Consider the following 16,904-nt stretch of genomic DNA (forward strand, 5'->3'; position numbering starts at 1 on the left):
AAAGAAAGAAAGAAAGAAAGAAAGAAAGAAAGAAAGAAAGAAAGAAGGAAGGAAGGAAGGAAGGAAAGAAGGAAGGAAGGAAGGAAGGAAGAAAGGGAGGAAGAGAAAGAAAGTAAAAGAAAGAAAGAAAGAAAGCTCAGGAGAGAAACTGAGTATGGATATACTGATTTAGGAGTTGTGCATTGAGATCCTATGTAGATCCATAAGAGCCCATGACATCAGCAAGTGAGTGATTGGAGAATAGGAATCCCAGACAAAATCATGGTATATGTCCACAAATAGGTGGTTACCCAAACAAATCAAAGGAGTAGAAGAAAAGAGCAATGTAATGAAAACGCAAGAAGGAAAGAAGGTCTAGAAGGCGGGGGTAGTCAATGCTACTTAGATATCAAGAAGACCAAGAGCTGATAAAAGGCTATCTATCAGATTTGACATTTGGTCACCTTGGAGAGAATAGCTTGAGTCATGAAGATAGAAGCCAGATTGTAAGGCATTAAGACATAAATCTGAGGTGAGAAAATGAAAATGAGGAGCATAGACTTCTTTTTTCAAGGAATTTGGCTTTAAACAGAAGAAATATAATATGGTAGACTGAGGGCAAAGTATGATTAAGTGAAGGTTTTGTTTGTTTATAACAAGTAGACATTTCACAGGGTTGCTGTCAGAATCAAAATAGAGAATATATGTAAAGTACTTTTTAAACTTTAAATTGAAAATTAGAGAGGGTAATATGTATATGAGAATACTTCAGTATAGGGGTCCTGAGATTGAATGAATAATTATTATGATGAAAACCATGATCTTTCCATTTAAGGATGACTTCTATACCTCACTGTGCCATGGAGGAGATCTTTAGTCTTCAAAGGCTGTTCCAGAAGAGTATAACCTCTTCTCAGTACTACCATGATGGAAATATGTCAAGGGTGGGCCCAACGATGGACCACATGTGTGTTAATTAAAGCCCTGCTGGGCAAAATTTAGAGAGATCATTACCAGGTTGCTTGAAGGATGATTAATTTTTCAGCCATGACAATTCTCAAAGACCATTTACTAAGTTATTCGAGGGCCAGAATCTATGTTGGGCACAGAGTTTTCCCACACCAATAAAATGAATCTTTGACATATTAAAGAACTGATCATTTACATATTTATAGAGTTTTATTGTTGACAAAACATTTGACCTAAGTTATTGTGCTTGAATCTCACAATATCAGTTTAAGGTAGGTAAAACTATTTATTTTACTGATGAGAAAATTGAGATTCAGAAAAGCAAAGTGACTCCCTGTGACATAGCTCAAGAGTGAGCCTTGGCAGCTAGGTGACATAGCACATAAAGCCAGAGACCTGGAATCCAGAAGATGTAAATTCAAATGGGGCCTCACTCACTCACTTACTAACTGCATGATCTTTGCCTGCCTCTTTTTTTTCTCATCTGTAAAATGGAGATAGTAATAGCACCTACCTCCCAGGGTTTTTGTTAGGATGAAATGAAGTAATATTTGTTAAGGGCTTTGCAAACCTTAAATTGCTACAGAAGTGCTAGTCATAACTATTATCAATTGTGTACTTTGACTCCAAAGTTGTTGTAGCATGCATACTGCATACCAAGTTGATAGCTAAGATCCTTTTCTAGGGTGTTTAAGGGGAACCTTTCAATTGTTAAAATAAGTTGAGATTTTAGGTACAACTATCTGATCATTATATAATTGTTTAGAAAAAATTTTACATACAGTCTCCTTTTATCTTTTTAATAACCTTCTGAAGCAAATGAGGAAACTGTGGGCCAAGGAACTGAAGTAACATATCAAATAGCACACAGCTAGTGACTGACAGAATGAACCCTTGAACTCTGACTCTAAAACCTGGGATCTTTTCATTCCCAGGGAACCTTATCATATGGAAAAAGTCACTTGGGTTCCCTAAGAGAAATGGAGCTTTTTTTAAAAAGCTATTGCATTGAGAGGGTTACAAAATCCTAGAGCTACCTACTTAAGACCGTTCTATGGTCTAAGGCTGCACTTTCATCTTCAGCCTCCAGATGTCACTCTCTGTATCATTTATGACAGCCCACTTGAGAGATGGAACTCATTACTCAGCATCGCTTGCTTGGGGATGACGAGTCCACAGATACTCAACAAGTTGGGTTACTCATGAGAGGCGAGATATTTTACATTTATTTAAGTTATTAGTTTCAGTTTGCAGATTTGAATCATTATGACACCATGGAAAGAAATGATGCAAACACTACTACAATCATGTTTGTCCCATAGGGTTCATTTGATGACCCCAATTCACTGGCAAGGAATAACCCATCAAGTGCATGCTAATTGGTGACTAACTTTCTCATTACTCAGAGACTTTGATTTGTGGTATCCCTCCCTCCTAACAGAGTTTTAGGGAATTAACTGGCCCTGCCCAAAATATAAATTATTATTTAAACTGTGTTATAGAGAGGACAATATAATAAGCAATCTGCAAATTGGGCAGGAACTCTTATATATGCCTTTTTCTGATTACTGCCATCAGAAGTTTACTATTGGCACCTGGGGAGCGTGTGGGAAAATCAGTGTCATTCTCCCCACCTCTCTCAGGTGTGAGAGAGTGAAGAGCCAAATCTAAGAATATGAATTTAATATAGGTAAATGTAAAGCCCTAAATGTGAGTTCAATAATATCCCCAACAACTGTAGAAGTCTCCAACCTCATGCCTTCACAATGGCTGTCCCCCATGTCTGAATGTATTCCTTACCTCAACCTCTTAGAATGTCTATTTTCCTTAAAGATTCAACTGAAGCACCACTTTCCTCATATCTCTAGCTCCTAATGCCCTCTTCCCCTCTCCTCCTTCCTCACCAGCAGTTCTCATTCTCTCTCTCTCTCTCTCTCTCTCTCATATTTGTTTGTGTGTATTTCTCTCATATATCTATCTATTATCTATATCCATCTATCTATCCATCTATCTATCTATATATCTATTTATATCCATATCCTATGATAGAATATAAGCTCCTTCTGGGCAGGAACTATTTCATTTTTGTCTTTGTATTTTCAGCAACTAGAAGCATGCCTGGAGACAATTAATTGCTTGCCAATTGAATTAAGATTATGCAATTTCTCTCTCTCCTTTTTGTACTTTCTGCTTCTGTTCACAAATGTACGGTCCTGCTTTTTGTTCATTATCTCTCACAACCAGAGCTGTACCAACCTAAAGGATAATGAAGCTTTTATTGGGTGACCTCTGGGATAACCTGCACTTTCTGTACTTCTGGGATGCAAGGAAGGAGTGCCTAGCCTGCTGACCCTGAAGAATCTGCCCAGTGGCATGGGAATTTGGGTAATGAGCCCTAAGAAGATAACCCAGACTTTATAATGCCATTAATTGCCTCCGTTACCCTTTGAATTGGAAATGTCTCTGCTCCACTATTCACATTTCTCTCAGGGAGAGATTTAGACAGGGAGTAGTTGAGGAATTTGTTAGGTATGGCTCCCTCAGTGAGCCCACACATAGACCTGGCAGTAGAACTCACTGCCCCTGGATTTTATTGAGTCCCTTCTAAACAATTTTGCCTCTGTAGGAGGGGGAAATAGCATTATGGCTTGTAAATGTACAATAATCTTATTTTACAGTAAGTTAAAAACAGAGTTTCAAAAGTAAGGTACCTGAATGGGCCACAGTCAAAAGATGGTGGGAAGGAGACAATCATATACAGCACTGGCATTGTAGACAAGAAGAGGATGAGCAGAAGCATAGCTAAATAAAAATTATTAGACTTGGAGGCTTTGAAGACCCTGGCTTCAGGAACATTGCAACACATCACAGCCCAGCACTGAAAGTACATGGATGTATGCAGACGGAGTATGTTTATAGCTGGAAGGCAAGGAGCATAAAATGATCCCATCCTAGAAACAAACAAACAAAAACATGGCTCAGTTTTGGAGTCTGATTCCCATATTAAAGCCACAAGACCATTTTATATCACCCTCCTGTTGGGAAAGGTGAAAATTGCATGCCCATTTTCAATCTTTTTTTAAAATAAATTTACCAGCTGACCTTGTCTATCTTTTCTCTACATATTATAATGGCTCCACCCAAATATGGTCTATCTTATTCTATGGTTCGAGTAAATGTTTCCTCCCAAATATCTTTGTATATGCTGTCAGGAAAGGATTTTATAATCAAAATGATTAACCTACATTCCATATAATCATTAGTGGGTTTTTTCTTTCTTCTTTATGACTCTAAAATAGATCTTAACTTTTCCCTCATAGATCACAGATCACAGAATGTTAGAGGTAGAAGGGACCTCTGAAATCAGTTAGTCCTAAAAGGAAGTTTTTTTACTTCTTTCTCCTCTATGGAGAATCTCATTCATTTTATATGTAGACTTCAAAAAACTATTTTTGAACAACTCTTCCAACAAGAATAAGTTACAACAGGTCAATTTCACCTGGTGACATAGTTAATAGGTTTAGCAAAATAGGTTTCAATGATTTTATTAGGGAAAACCTTCAAAACCACAAAGGAATCTTCATGGCTATTTTATTACTACTCTTATATGAAATGAAAGTTGGGTCCTTTTGGAGGAGGATAAGGAAGAAATGACCATTAAAAAAACCCACCAGGAATAATAGCAATAATGCTGCTATTATGCTGCTAACAATAATGATAATACAGGTAGCTCACATTTATACATAATATTTTATTCTTTGCATGTTTCACCCACCCCAAACTTCGTAAAGGACTTTAGACCATTATTTGGATTATCACCTAAAATAGGTATAGGAGTTATTTATGTTTTGACTGAGCTTATACCTAAATAATACCAACACACCCAAGTTTTTTTTTTAATGGCAATAGTTGGGTTTATTTATTGACATTCTTCCAAATAACTGATCAGACTGATTTTTCCCCAACAAATTTACCTTTTAAAAGTTCTGAATTTGTCTAGAACAAAGGGAGGTTAGTTCTTTAAATAATTGCTAAAAACAGTATGCTTTTGTTAATTACATGAAGTCATAAAGTGAACACTCTCAAAAGTAAAGTCTAAGTTGAAGGCTCAGGTTTAGGAGGCAGAGGATAATTTTATAAGTTATCAAAACCTATAATATAATACAATGGGTAGTGTTTCTATTATATTCATAACTTTAATCTGGGGGGATAAAAGAAGAAATGTTGGAAAGAAAAAAGAGAAGATGAGACAAAGGAAGGGAAAGAAGAAGGAAGAAAGAGATAGAGAATAGAGGGAGAGAGAGAAGAAAGGAAGGAAGGGAGAAAGGAGAGAGGGAGGAAAAGAGGGAAGGAAAGAAGGATAAAAGGAAGGAGGGAGAGGAGGAAGAAAAGGGAGGAAAGGAGGAAAGGAGAAAGCAAAGGAGGAAGGAATAGAGAGAGAAACTGGTGAGGGAGAAAAGATGGAAAATAAAAACCCAGCATTTATTACTCATTAATCAACAATTAAGGAATCATAGGCTAGTGGACTACTCCCAACACAAGGGAATCAAATACTACTACTTTGGTATCCTCATTTATTTACTGAAGTAATAAATATAATACTTTGACTTCATAACACCTTTCTTCCAAAAAGCTCAAAGTATGGATCATTTTATTTATTTATTTTCATCATTTCCATGAGGTATGGAGGGGTAGGTAAATTATCACCACTCAATAGCCGGAAAGCTAATGTACAAAAGGTTAAATGAATAAATGACAGTCACAGAGTCAATGACGAAGTCATGAGTAGAATCTAAATCTTCTGTCTCTCAAAGCTCTATGCTTCAGTGCTAATCAACTTAATAGAGATGTATAACTTTAGTGAAATAACCAATCAAACTAACTGGAAAGTCCTTTCTGATTGCAAATGTATAGCATAAAGGCTTGCTAATCATTTCATCTCTATCATCACAATGTAATAATGGACTGTTCTCATAAATGCTATTTCAATAGCATTAAGTATTCAACCAACTCATCACCTCTGACATCAGTAACTGAATCTTTCCCCTCACAAACTGAACTGAAAACAAAATCCCTAGAGTCTTTTGTCTCTTCCTTTGGAACACTGCCAAAACCTGTCCTCTGCCCTTTCTGCCTCAGAAATCATCAGCACTACTGTGTGGGTCTATCTGAATATCTGCTAGAAAGGTTAGCTTTCCTGTGTTTATATACTCAAACCACCCCCCCGCCCAGACTTCCTGGGAGTTAGGAAAAAAGGATCTGAGCAAAGGATTTGGCTAAGTCTGAAAGCAACAAACCATTTTGCTTTTAGATCTCTAGGACATAAATGCACGCACACTCTCTAAAAGGCAGTACAGCTGCTTTTCAAAGCACTACTCATATTCATTGTCTATCTTTCTTTAGAAGAATCCCCACCTGTTATCCAAAAGGGAATTATCCAAGAATATCATGCATATTTGTGAGAGAATTGGGGGATGGTGCATGACTTTGGGAAGGAGACCTGGCTGTGGTTTCATTGTAAAGAAGTTTGGGTTAATTAGTCCAGAGACAGAACATACTACCAATCAAGACAGGCAGCTACTTTGACAGCTTTCCAGACAACAAAAGCTGATTTCTACTCTAGGCCAATCTGCTGTCTTAACTCAGAATATAGCCTGTGGACATGTAGCATATGGCTATACAAATGGTACTAAGTCAGCCTTGTGAATTGAGTTGGACTTTCTACGAGATCTGGACGTTTAAAAATTTTTTTTGCATTACTGGGTAGTTTTTTTTTTTAATTACCTGACTAGCATTGAATACCAGTCCATCATCACAGATAGTAGAAAGCCAGCAAAGGACTGAGATATCCAGAATACTTAGTGGTTATTCCCTCCCCTCCCTTTGGCAGTTAGTCACTCCTTAAACAATTCCAAGTAGATTCTTGGTTTCCTCTTTCTATCAGGGAAGCAATCATGATGTGGAATTTGCATGCCACTTTTGATAACACTTCAAATTGAATAAACTGCTACTTCTAACAATTTAGAAAGCTGACATTCAAAAAATGCATTTTCCTTTAAAATATAAATGAAGAAAATGAGCAGAAGCTCATAGCCTTTTCTTAAGGCTACATCATCTGTTGGTGCAAGGGATTTTGAAAACAGAAATAAGAGCACAGTGTACTTGTTGGCATATTCTTTTCTCCTCATATTACTATAGCAAGATGATTTTAAAATTTAACAGAAGAAACCAATCTGACAGTACACAGTGATTCAATTATTCAGACAATAAATGATTTAAATATTTAAGCAATAGATGACGGATCTTCCAAAAGTGTTTACAGTTGATTATCAGTACACTTCATAAAGTGCTGAATAATCATTTAGTAGAATGATATTTTGTTGGACATGTATGGTATGATAACAGTATAAAATGGATCAACCATAACCATTTGTAATGCTTTTAAAAATGACTACTCTAGACAACCAGATGAAGTACATCATTTGATTCCATTGTTTAAAGATGTTTCTACTATAAAAATTGATTTCCATTGTAGAAATTCATTGCCAATTTACTAAAGGTTTATGAAGAGAGTTAGTAAAAAGAATATAGAGTTTAGGTCAAAGGACCTAGGTTCAAATCCTTCCTCTCACACTTACAAATTGTATAACCTTGGCCAAGCCACTTAAAGTCTCTGGACTTCAGTTTCTCTGACTATAAAATGAAGAGATTGGATGAGGTGTCTTCTGGGCTCCCTTCCAGCTCTCCATCTATGAAACTTTGTTTTCATTTGACAAGGTGTATCAACATGGTATGTGAACTAACCATTTGAACCCATTCTGATATGAATGTTTCCATGTAAAACTGGTTCAAAATTAAACATCCAGCATTTCACTGAACCTCTGACAAAAAGCATGCTCCATGATGCAACTGAAACTGACTCATCGACTGTTGGAACCAAGAGAGAAATTAGATATCTTCCAGTTTAAGCCCTTCATTTAATAAATGAGGAGTCCAAAGCACAACTAGTAACTTGCAAAAGTAGGACTAGAACCTTTGTCTCCTGAATCTAAGTCTAAAACTCAACATCTTTAGATCAACTAGGGATTTGTGTAGCAATTGGGAACTTGGGTACAGCTAAGCAGATAGAGGGCAGGGTCTGGAGTCAGGAAGACTTGAGTTCCAATCTAGCTTCCGAGACTTAATAGCTATGTGACCCTGGGCAAATCACTTAATTTTTGATTGCCTCGGTTTCCTTATATGTAAAATGGGGATGATAATAGCACCTCCCTTCCAGGGACGTTACGAGGATCAAATAACATAATAATTGTAAAATGCTTAGCAGCATATAGTAAGTTCTATATAAATGTTAGCTATTGCTATTATGGAAAGCATTGTTATTTAAATACTTGTAAAAATTACACGAGAAGCAGTGTGACAAGGTGAATAGCAAGTTGATCTTTGAGCCATGAAGATGTGAATTCAAGTCTTGCTTCTAATACATATTCGTTATTATATATGTATGATAATGGGAAAGTCACTTCATCTCTTCACTATGGGCAGCTCACTTTATCTTGCTCAAAGCAACTAAGACTGTTACAGAGGAATTGCCAGTTGTTTTGGTTAAAGAAGTTTCCACACAGAGAGTTCCTTTTACTTATGAAATCAGAGGTCAGGACAAAAAAATTACTTGTAATAAAATCAGATTGTGAAATATTACTTAAATATTTTAACAACCTTCATACTTAATATATATGTGGCAGTATTGAGATCAGGTAAAATTCCTTATATAGTTCTTGGTTTCATAAATGTTGAAAAATATTTCAAAAAAGTCCTGCCAAGCAGACTCATGGAGAGGCTCTTCATCCATCCTCAGGGAAACATCTAGAGAAAGATAGCTGTAGAGAACAGATGCTACATGGCCTTTGAGGGTCAAGGTTTCAAAGGTGAATGAACCACAGACATTTTGTAATCAGTGCAGAGATCTGTCAGATTGTTTCCCAGATTGTATCCTTTGATATCAGGTCATGCTATTACATGAGGACATGTGTCCTTTTAAATTTTCCTTCCAATCCTAGACCATCATACACTTTGCCTACCAGATCATGCCTTGATTGAAGATCAGTGCTAGGACATTGCCGCTGATATCAAATTCGGTGTAAGAAGGCTAAGAGGAGACACAAATATTTTCATAAGGTTAGGCTTACAATGATTTCAAACAGAGCATGTGAATATTGATGTGCAGGCATGGGCAAGACAATTAATTGCCAATTACATTCAACACTAACAAAATAATACTACTAGAAGAGAATATCATCTAGCATAACAATAATATATTAAGTAACTCCTTGTGCAGAGCACCATGCTAAGCACAGGGAAATTCAAAGATTTGACAAGACATATTTCCTGCTTTCAAAGAACTTACATTCTAGTGGGGAGGTACAAAGGCACCAATACAGTTATAACATACCTTATAAGATAAACTCATTAGAAAATTACTAAACCAAGTACTATGTGAAATCTAAATGGAAAGGGCAATAAATGACTGGGATTAGGGAAAACATCCAGGAAGAAATAGCATTTCAGTTGACATTTTAGCTAATTTTTTTCTACTAGCAAGCATTTATTTTTTCTCTCTCTTGTGCCTTGCCTGCTGGGAAAAGAAAAAAGAAAAGAAAAACCCTTATATAAAAAGTATTCATAGTCAAGCAAAACAAATTTCCACATTGGCCATGTCTCATTCTGAATCTTGAGTCCATTACCTCTCTATCAGGAGGTGGGTAGCATTCTTCAACATTGATCCTTTGGAATTCTGATTGATCATTAGAAGGATAGGGAGAGGTTCAATAGGTGGAAAAAAGTGGGAAAAGGGCACTCCAGGTTTAGAGAATAGTCTCAACAAAGCATGGAGGCAGGAAAGGGCAGCATTTGTGGTAGACTAAATTATCTCCTCCTAAAGTTGTCCCAAAGGTCTGTTCAATGAGTAAATTATACAAAATGATCTTAAATCCCAAAATGTATTTAATGATAATAAAGTCATTTTATTCACCTATACAATAATCCATAGAACCTTAAACACAAAAGAGTATCTGGATAGTACTTTTGCCCAAAAGTACTCCTAGCTGAACTCCTTTGAATAAAATGAAAATTGAAATAACAATAATAACTGAAACAATGACTATTGCCTTTAATGTTTTCAAAGAGCTTTGTTCCTTTCAACACCTCCTTAATGCATGTATTACATTATTATTATTTCCATTTTATAGATGAGGAAACAGGTTCAGGAATTTTCAATGACTTGAACACAGTCTATTTCACCAAATGAATATCAGAGCTAGGATTTGAATCCAAGTCTCTGACTCCAAATTCAGGGCTCTTCCCATTGTATTACACTGCCTTTCAAGAAAAATTAGATCTAAGGTTATAAGAGAAAGTGTATGGTGGTGCTATTTAGAGAATTAATGAGCTCAGGAAGAGTAGATTTAGGGGGAAAGATTCTTAGCTTAGAAAATAATCACTCAACAAGCATTTTAAGCACTTACTTTGGGCCATTCACTGTGCTACGCACTTGGTAGACAATAGAAAGCAAAATTAGTTTCTGACTTCAAGGAATTTACATACTAGTATAAATAACACACACATATGACATATGTGTATATACAAACGGTATAACTGTATACATAAATATGTGTTTGTGTACACAATACATGTATATTTTATATATATACACACATATATATTTGTATATTAGATACAAGATAAACTTAGAAGGGAAGCCCTCTTGCAGAAGATAGTGCTTAAATTGAATCTAAAAGGAAATCAGGGAATTTTAGATATTGAGGGGAAGAGAGAAAGCATTTGAGGCATAAGGGGCAGAAAGGAAATTGTGTGAGAACTAGCAAATGAGTCAGTATGGCTCATAGTGTGGAGCGAAGTCAGATGTAACAAGACTGGAAAGATAAGAAGGGACAAGGTTGTGAGGAGCTACCAAACACAGTATGTATTTGAGACCAGGAGTAAAAAGGGGCCAGTGGAGTTTATTGAGAAGCAGAGTAACATGATAGGATCTGTACTTTAGGAAAGTTGGCATACCAAACCATTCATTTATTTGACAAGCATTTACTAAGTGCCTAATAAAAGCCAAGCACTGGACCAAGTGCCAAGGATATAAAGATAAAAATAAAGCAGGCTCTACCCTCAAGGATCTTCTGTTCTCATCTATTGTTTCTATTTGTAGAAATAGCTGTGGATTGTAGGTAAAGAGCACTATCCCTGACACTCTAAATTACCAATCACTTATGCTGTTTGATAGATTTTTCTAGGCCTTCATCTCATGATTAAAAAAAAAACAGGCATAATTATACTCATCTACTCAACTCCCAGACAAAGGGATTTTTCATTGTGTAACAGAATTAAACCAAAAGATAACTAACAGTGTTTTAAATCATAAGGGGAAATGGTAAGATGCCAAATAAAGAAGAATGCCAAGTGTTTGTGTATTAATAACCCAAGGACAGGATGTAAATTTTCAGTAAAGAACACCATCAAGTTGCTAGTAAAGGTGCTAATGGAAAATGCAAAGTAATGGAAAATGCATCAGTATTTCATCCATTTCCTTGAATATCAGCAATGACAGGATTCAAAAAAGTTGGCATGTGACAGCTTTGGTCTAAAACCAAAACTGAATGCACTGTTCTTTGTCTATGAAAATGATGCTAGTAATTTAGCATTACTGGAACATGAGCTCTGCATTGTCCCCTCCCCAACAAATATTAGTCATATTTTATAATAATAACTGACACCTTTATAGTGCTTTAGAATTTGGAAAGCACTTTCCAATAGAGAGGCAGTGTGACATTAGACACTGTTGTATTTAGGTTTTCCTCTGACTTGTTTGATTTATCCTTCTCACTCTCCTCTGCAGGATCATCTTCTATGTCCCACTCCCTACATGTAGTTATCCCCTAGGGCTCTGTCCTCTTCTTAGCTCACCCTATTCTCTCTCTCCTTCCTTCCCCTCGCTCTTTCTCTAACCATCTCTCTACCCCTATCTGTCTCCACCCTCATACCCCCTCTCATCAGCTCCCATGGATTCATCTAACAACTACAGGCAGATGAATACCAGATCTACATAACTACCCCTCATCTATCTCTTGAGCTCCAATGTCGGACATTTCTACCCTGATGATCCACAGGCATCTCAAACTCAACATGTCCAAAACAGAACTTAGTATCTTTCCCACTAAACTTGCCCTTCCTCATTTTTGATGAGGCCACCGCCATTCTTCCAGCTATCTCTTTTGTAACCTCAGATTCATCCTCAGCTTTTCCCTCTCCCCCATTCCTTTCATTCTATCAGCTGCCAAGATTTTTCAATCTTGTCTTTACAACCTTTTGTTTTATTTTGTTTTGTTTTGCATCCATCCTCTTTCTCTTCACTCATACCACAGCCTCCCTAGTTCAGGCACCTGGCACCTCTCACCTTGATTATTGATTGAAATACTCTCCTAATAGGTCTCTCTGCATACAATCTCTCCTCTCTCTAATACTTCTTCCACACAGTTACAAAATTGATATTCCTAAAAGACAGGTCTAACTATGTAATTTCTCCACTAACATATTCTATTGGCTCCCGATTTTAGCATAAAAACCAAATTCCTTTGTTTAGCATTTTAAAATTTTATTTGATTTTAATTTATGGAATAAAATGAGTATACCATAACACAGTATAATAAAAAAGATGATTGCACATGAATCTGCAAATCTATTATGTACAACTTGCTATTCCTTTTGAATATATAATAAAGTTATCATCTCAATTTTATCATGTAAAATGTTTAGCATTTAAAGTCTTTCACAATCTTACTCCAGCATATCTCTACAGGGTAATAAGGCATTACTTCCCTTCATGTGCACTGGATTCTAGTCTGGTCTGTTTGCTGTTCACTGTATAGGAAATTCTATCTCACACTTCCATGCCTAGAATTCTCTATTTTCTTTCATGAAAACTCTTAGAACTCCTCAAGTATCACCTTCTTTAAAAGGCCTTTCCTGATTCTCCTACCTGTTTTTTAGTCTTTCCTCTCCAAATTTCTCTGGATCCATCCATCCATCCATACATACGTACGTACATATATACATTTATGTGTGTATGTATATACATAACATATAAATGAAATGCAGTTGTCATGTATAATATATAAATGCAAGATATGCATATGTTTATATATATGTCTATATACTAATATACCTGTGTGAGTACATGTGATATGTGTGCATATGTGTACACAAAATACATATATATTTCTCACTTACTTTTCTGCAAACATATTATATCCTCCCAGTAGAAATGCTTTCTCTGAGGTCAGAGACTTTCTTACTTTTGCATCTTATCATTAGTAGTTATAATTCCTATAACAGCTTAAAATTGCACTAGGACTTTTGGGACACCTTATGTAAATATCAGCAATGGTTTACATTTTCCCATTAGGACCTCATCACAGTCCTAAGGGGTAAGTATTCCGGGCATTATTAGCCCCATTTTACAGATGAGGAAACTAAAATCATAAAGATTGACTAACATGTACACTGTTACACAGCTAGCAAATTTCAGAGGTAGGATTTGAACCCTAGACTTCCTGACTCCAAGCTCAGCACTCTAACTACTACACCATACCCAGGAACATCTGTGCACTCTCATAGAATCCCTTGGGACCATAGCGCATATTTGCTAGATTCCCCGTTGTACAGCCTATGCCATTTGTGGTCATGGGCCAGAGTTCTTATCTCCTCTAGTCTAGGAATGGAACCAGCAACCTTTACCTACTTAGCACAGTATTTGACATTCCGAATTGATCTCATGGAAAATGAAAGAGAATAGCACAAACTTCTCTATGCAAGTTTCCTTTGCTCTCATATGTACAAAAGCTTCCAAAATGCCAGCTGAGATGAGATCAATTTTCTAGACAGTAATGACCCCTTTCCTCCTTCCCCCCCACAAAAAAAGAAAACCAGATGATACTCTAGAGATCCTATGACTGTGAGATTTTGTGACTACAGCAACAACAGTTATTGAAATCATTCTTTAATGATCAAATTGGCCTGACAGAGAGAAATAACACTTAGAAATCTACCACAGCACATTATAACTATGTTATGAAAAGTAGTGTCTTATAGAAGAAGTCCTGTGATGCAAGAAACCAAGATTCTAGGCCCAGCGTAACTATTAACCAACTATATGACTTTGAGCAAGGCCTTTAACTTGGCCAGGCTTCACTTTTCTCACCTGTAAAATCATAGAATAGTACAAGCTTGGCAATAAAGTCACCTAAAATTATATGCTTGTATCTAAAATTATATGATCGTAGGATTTGACAATCATTCTTTTCCACTTCTGTGGCCAATACAGAAAAGTGTCTCTGGATGTGTCTCTATCCTGATTTTTCAGACGTAAACCTGAAAGTTCAGCTTGTTTTCTTTCTCCTTTGGCAAAATTCAGAACTCATTCTTTACGAAGTCATCGACTTTCTAAGTCAAAAGTTCTCTTGAAGTTATTATGAAAAAGCCACATTTGTTTCTTTTAGATTTTTTAAGGTAAGATCAATTAGAAATATTTGTATCAAGCTCCCTTTCAAATGTACATGGTTGTAGAAAAATGATTGAGGTAGAACACATTTCATAAATTCCAAAAGAGCTGAAAATATACTACATGGAATCAACATCCTCCAGTTATGAAAGGCCATTCAATCTTCATTAGACATGCTATGATCAACAACAGAGGAGGTCAATTGGCAGGTAGGTGCCCATGTTAGTAGAAGAAGGTATAGTTTTTATTTTGTATTTGTACCCCCCGACCTGCACAGAATAGGTATTTAATGTAAGTTCATTGAATAAATAAATAATAGAGCAAGATCAAGTCTATGAAAAGATGAATGAGTGAATAAAAAAGCATTTATTAAGAACTTAGTGTGTGCCTTCCCCTGTGCTAAGTGCTAGGAAAATAAACACAAGCAAACATTCAAAGTTTCTGTGTTTTTTTTTTAAGGACTGGATCCTCACATCATATTTGGGATAGAAGTACAGGGATACTCACAGGCCTGATCCTGCTATTGATTGGCATAGGAGCTTTGACTTCTATTTCCAAACTGGGACAGTTTTCTACTCCTTAGACAACCACGTCTGACAAGGCCTCCACTTTGGGACATGTCTAGCATAACTTTTTTATTCCAGGGTTTGACTGTGAGTGCAATGTTGACTCAGATTTTATCAGTGGAGTTTAGAATTGAGTTGGATTTGGCCAGGATTGATACATTAGACCCAGTGGAATTTCTAAGGAACTGACTTTTAGCTGAACTATATTCTGGGAGCAAACCATTCACTTATATGGACTAAATGAACTCTTATTAGAGCAATTAAAAACTATTGATCTTCCTGGAAGAGGTGTCTGGAGAAATTAATTTACCTTACATGGCTTAATCATTTGCTCCCACTAAATAATTCCCTGAGAACAGGATCTGATATGGAAGTGGAAACCTGAAAATGTCTAGGGTCACTTCAAATCCACCTAGTCTGGATACAATTTGTTTAGCATTATCTGCTCTAATGGTTTGCATGTTGTTGTTTATTTTCTTCCTAAGATGTAGGGGGATCATAAAGGTACCTAGGTCTCTATGTGAAATGGTGCCTGTTCAGAAAATGATTCTCTCCCTGACAATAGGTGTATGTCTCTGTAAAGTGGATTTTTTGCCCTATATGTGTATCTAGGCACCAAAGTCTAGCAAAGGTAAAAGAGTCTGCCAGAAGAAAACTGGAAAATAGTTACTTGTTCAGTTGCCAGTGACTCCTCAATGGGGAGGCATTTAAAATCAGTGGCACGTAATTTCCTCCTATTTACAGGAGGTGTCATAAACAAACTCAAAGGATTTGGATCCTGAGATCCCAAAGCAATTTTTTTAAAAAAATGGAGATAAGGATTGGACCCATTATTTTACTGAAATAGTGAACTCCTGGGGGATGAGAAGAAGCATGCTATATGCCAGGCATTGGGCTAAGTGCTTTTTTTTTTTTTTAAACAAATATTAACTTATTTGATCCTCATGACAACTCTGGGAGGTAAATGCTATCATTACCCATATTTTGCAGTTGAGGAAAGTAAGGGGAAGAGATATTAACTGACTTGCCCAAGGTCACACTGCTCATAAGTGTCTGAGGCCAGATCTGAACTCAAATTTCCTGGCTCCAGGTCCAGAGCTCTATCCAGTGTACCTCCAGCTGCTTCACCTCCTGGGTGAGAAAGTTCCCTCTCCCAATGTAGGTCAGCACTTTTTCTTCAAACTTATAATCTTTGAGAGTTGCCTAAAGCACTGAGAGTTTAAGTGACTTGTCCTAGTGTCACATAGCCAATATGTCAAGGAAGAGACTTGAACTAACGTCTTCCTGGCTCGGAGGAAAGTACTCTCTATCCACTACTCCATACTGCATCTCTCAAAACATGTATTTTTTAAAATGCTTGTCTGGAAAATAAAAGTGTTTTACAAACTTAGCTGTAATCAAAATTAGGATATGCTCAATTTGTCCCAACCAAAATGGGATGATCCTAACAAAAAGATGGATTCTCCATCTTCATATACAAGTGCAAGAAGTAAATGAGTATGGGAATTTGGGGGGAGGTCATTTTTTTTCATTCAATTTTATTTTATTTACACTTCCAGATTCTCTTTCTCTCCAACCCATTGAGAAGGCAAGAAACACAAAACCTGTTACAAATATGACGTAATATAAAACAAACTTCCACATTAGCCACGTAACAAAAAAAAAAGAAGAAAAAGAAAAAAAATGCTTCAATATGCATTCTGAGTCCATCAGTTTTCTACCTAGAGGTAGATAGCGTTTTTCTTTTTCTTTCTTCCTTCCTTTCTTTCTTTCTTTCTTTCTTTCTTTCTTTCTTTCTTTCTTTCTTTCTTTCTTTCTTTCTTTCT

The 16,904-nt window shown here is 36.4% G+C and overlaps 1 protein-coding gene across 1 annotated transcript in view; it reads right to left on the reverse strand.

Annotated features, from left to right (window-relative positions):
• The window catches only part of TMC1 (transmembrane channel like 1), a 125,696-nt gene that overhangs the window by 10,441 nt on the left and 98,351 nt on the right, over positions 1 to 16,904 (reverse strand). Inside the window, exons 15-16 of the mRNA XM_027839375.1 lie at positions 9,027 to 9,094; positions 3,660 to 3,899 (exon numbers count right to left, since the gene is read on the reverse strand). Of these exons, the coding sequence (XP_027695176.1) occupies positions 3,660 to 3,899; positions 9,027 to 9,094 (308 nt within the window). The remainder of the gene's footprint in view (positions 1 to 3,659; positions 3,900 to 9,026; positions 9,095 to 16,904) is intronic.

The sequence above is a fragment of the Vombatus ursinus genome, unplaced genomic scaffold (genome assembly GCF_900497805.2).
Source record: "Vombatus ursinus unplaced genomic scaffold, bare-nosed wombat genome assembly UNPS02014832.1, whole genome shotgun sequence".
NCBI lineage: Eukaryota > Metazoa > Chordata > Mammalia > Diprotodontia > Vombatidae > Vombatus > Vombatus ursinus.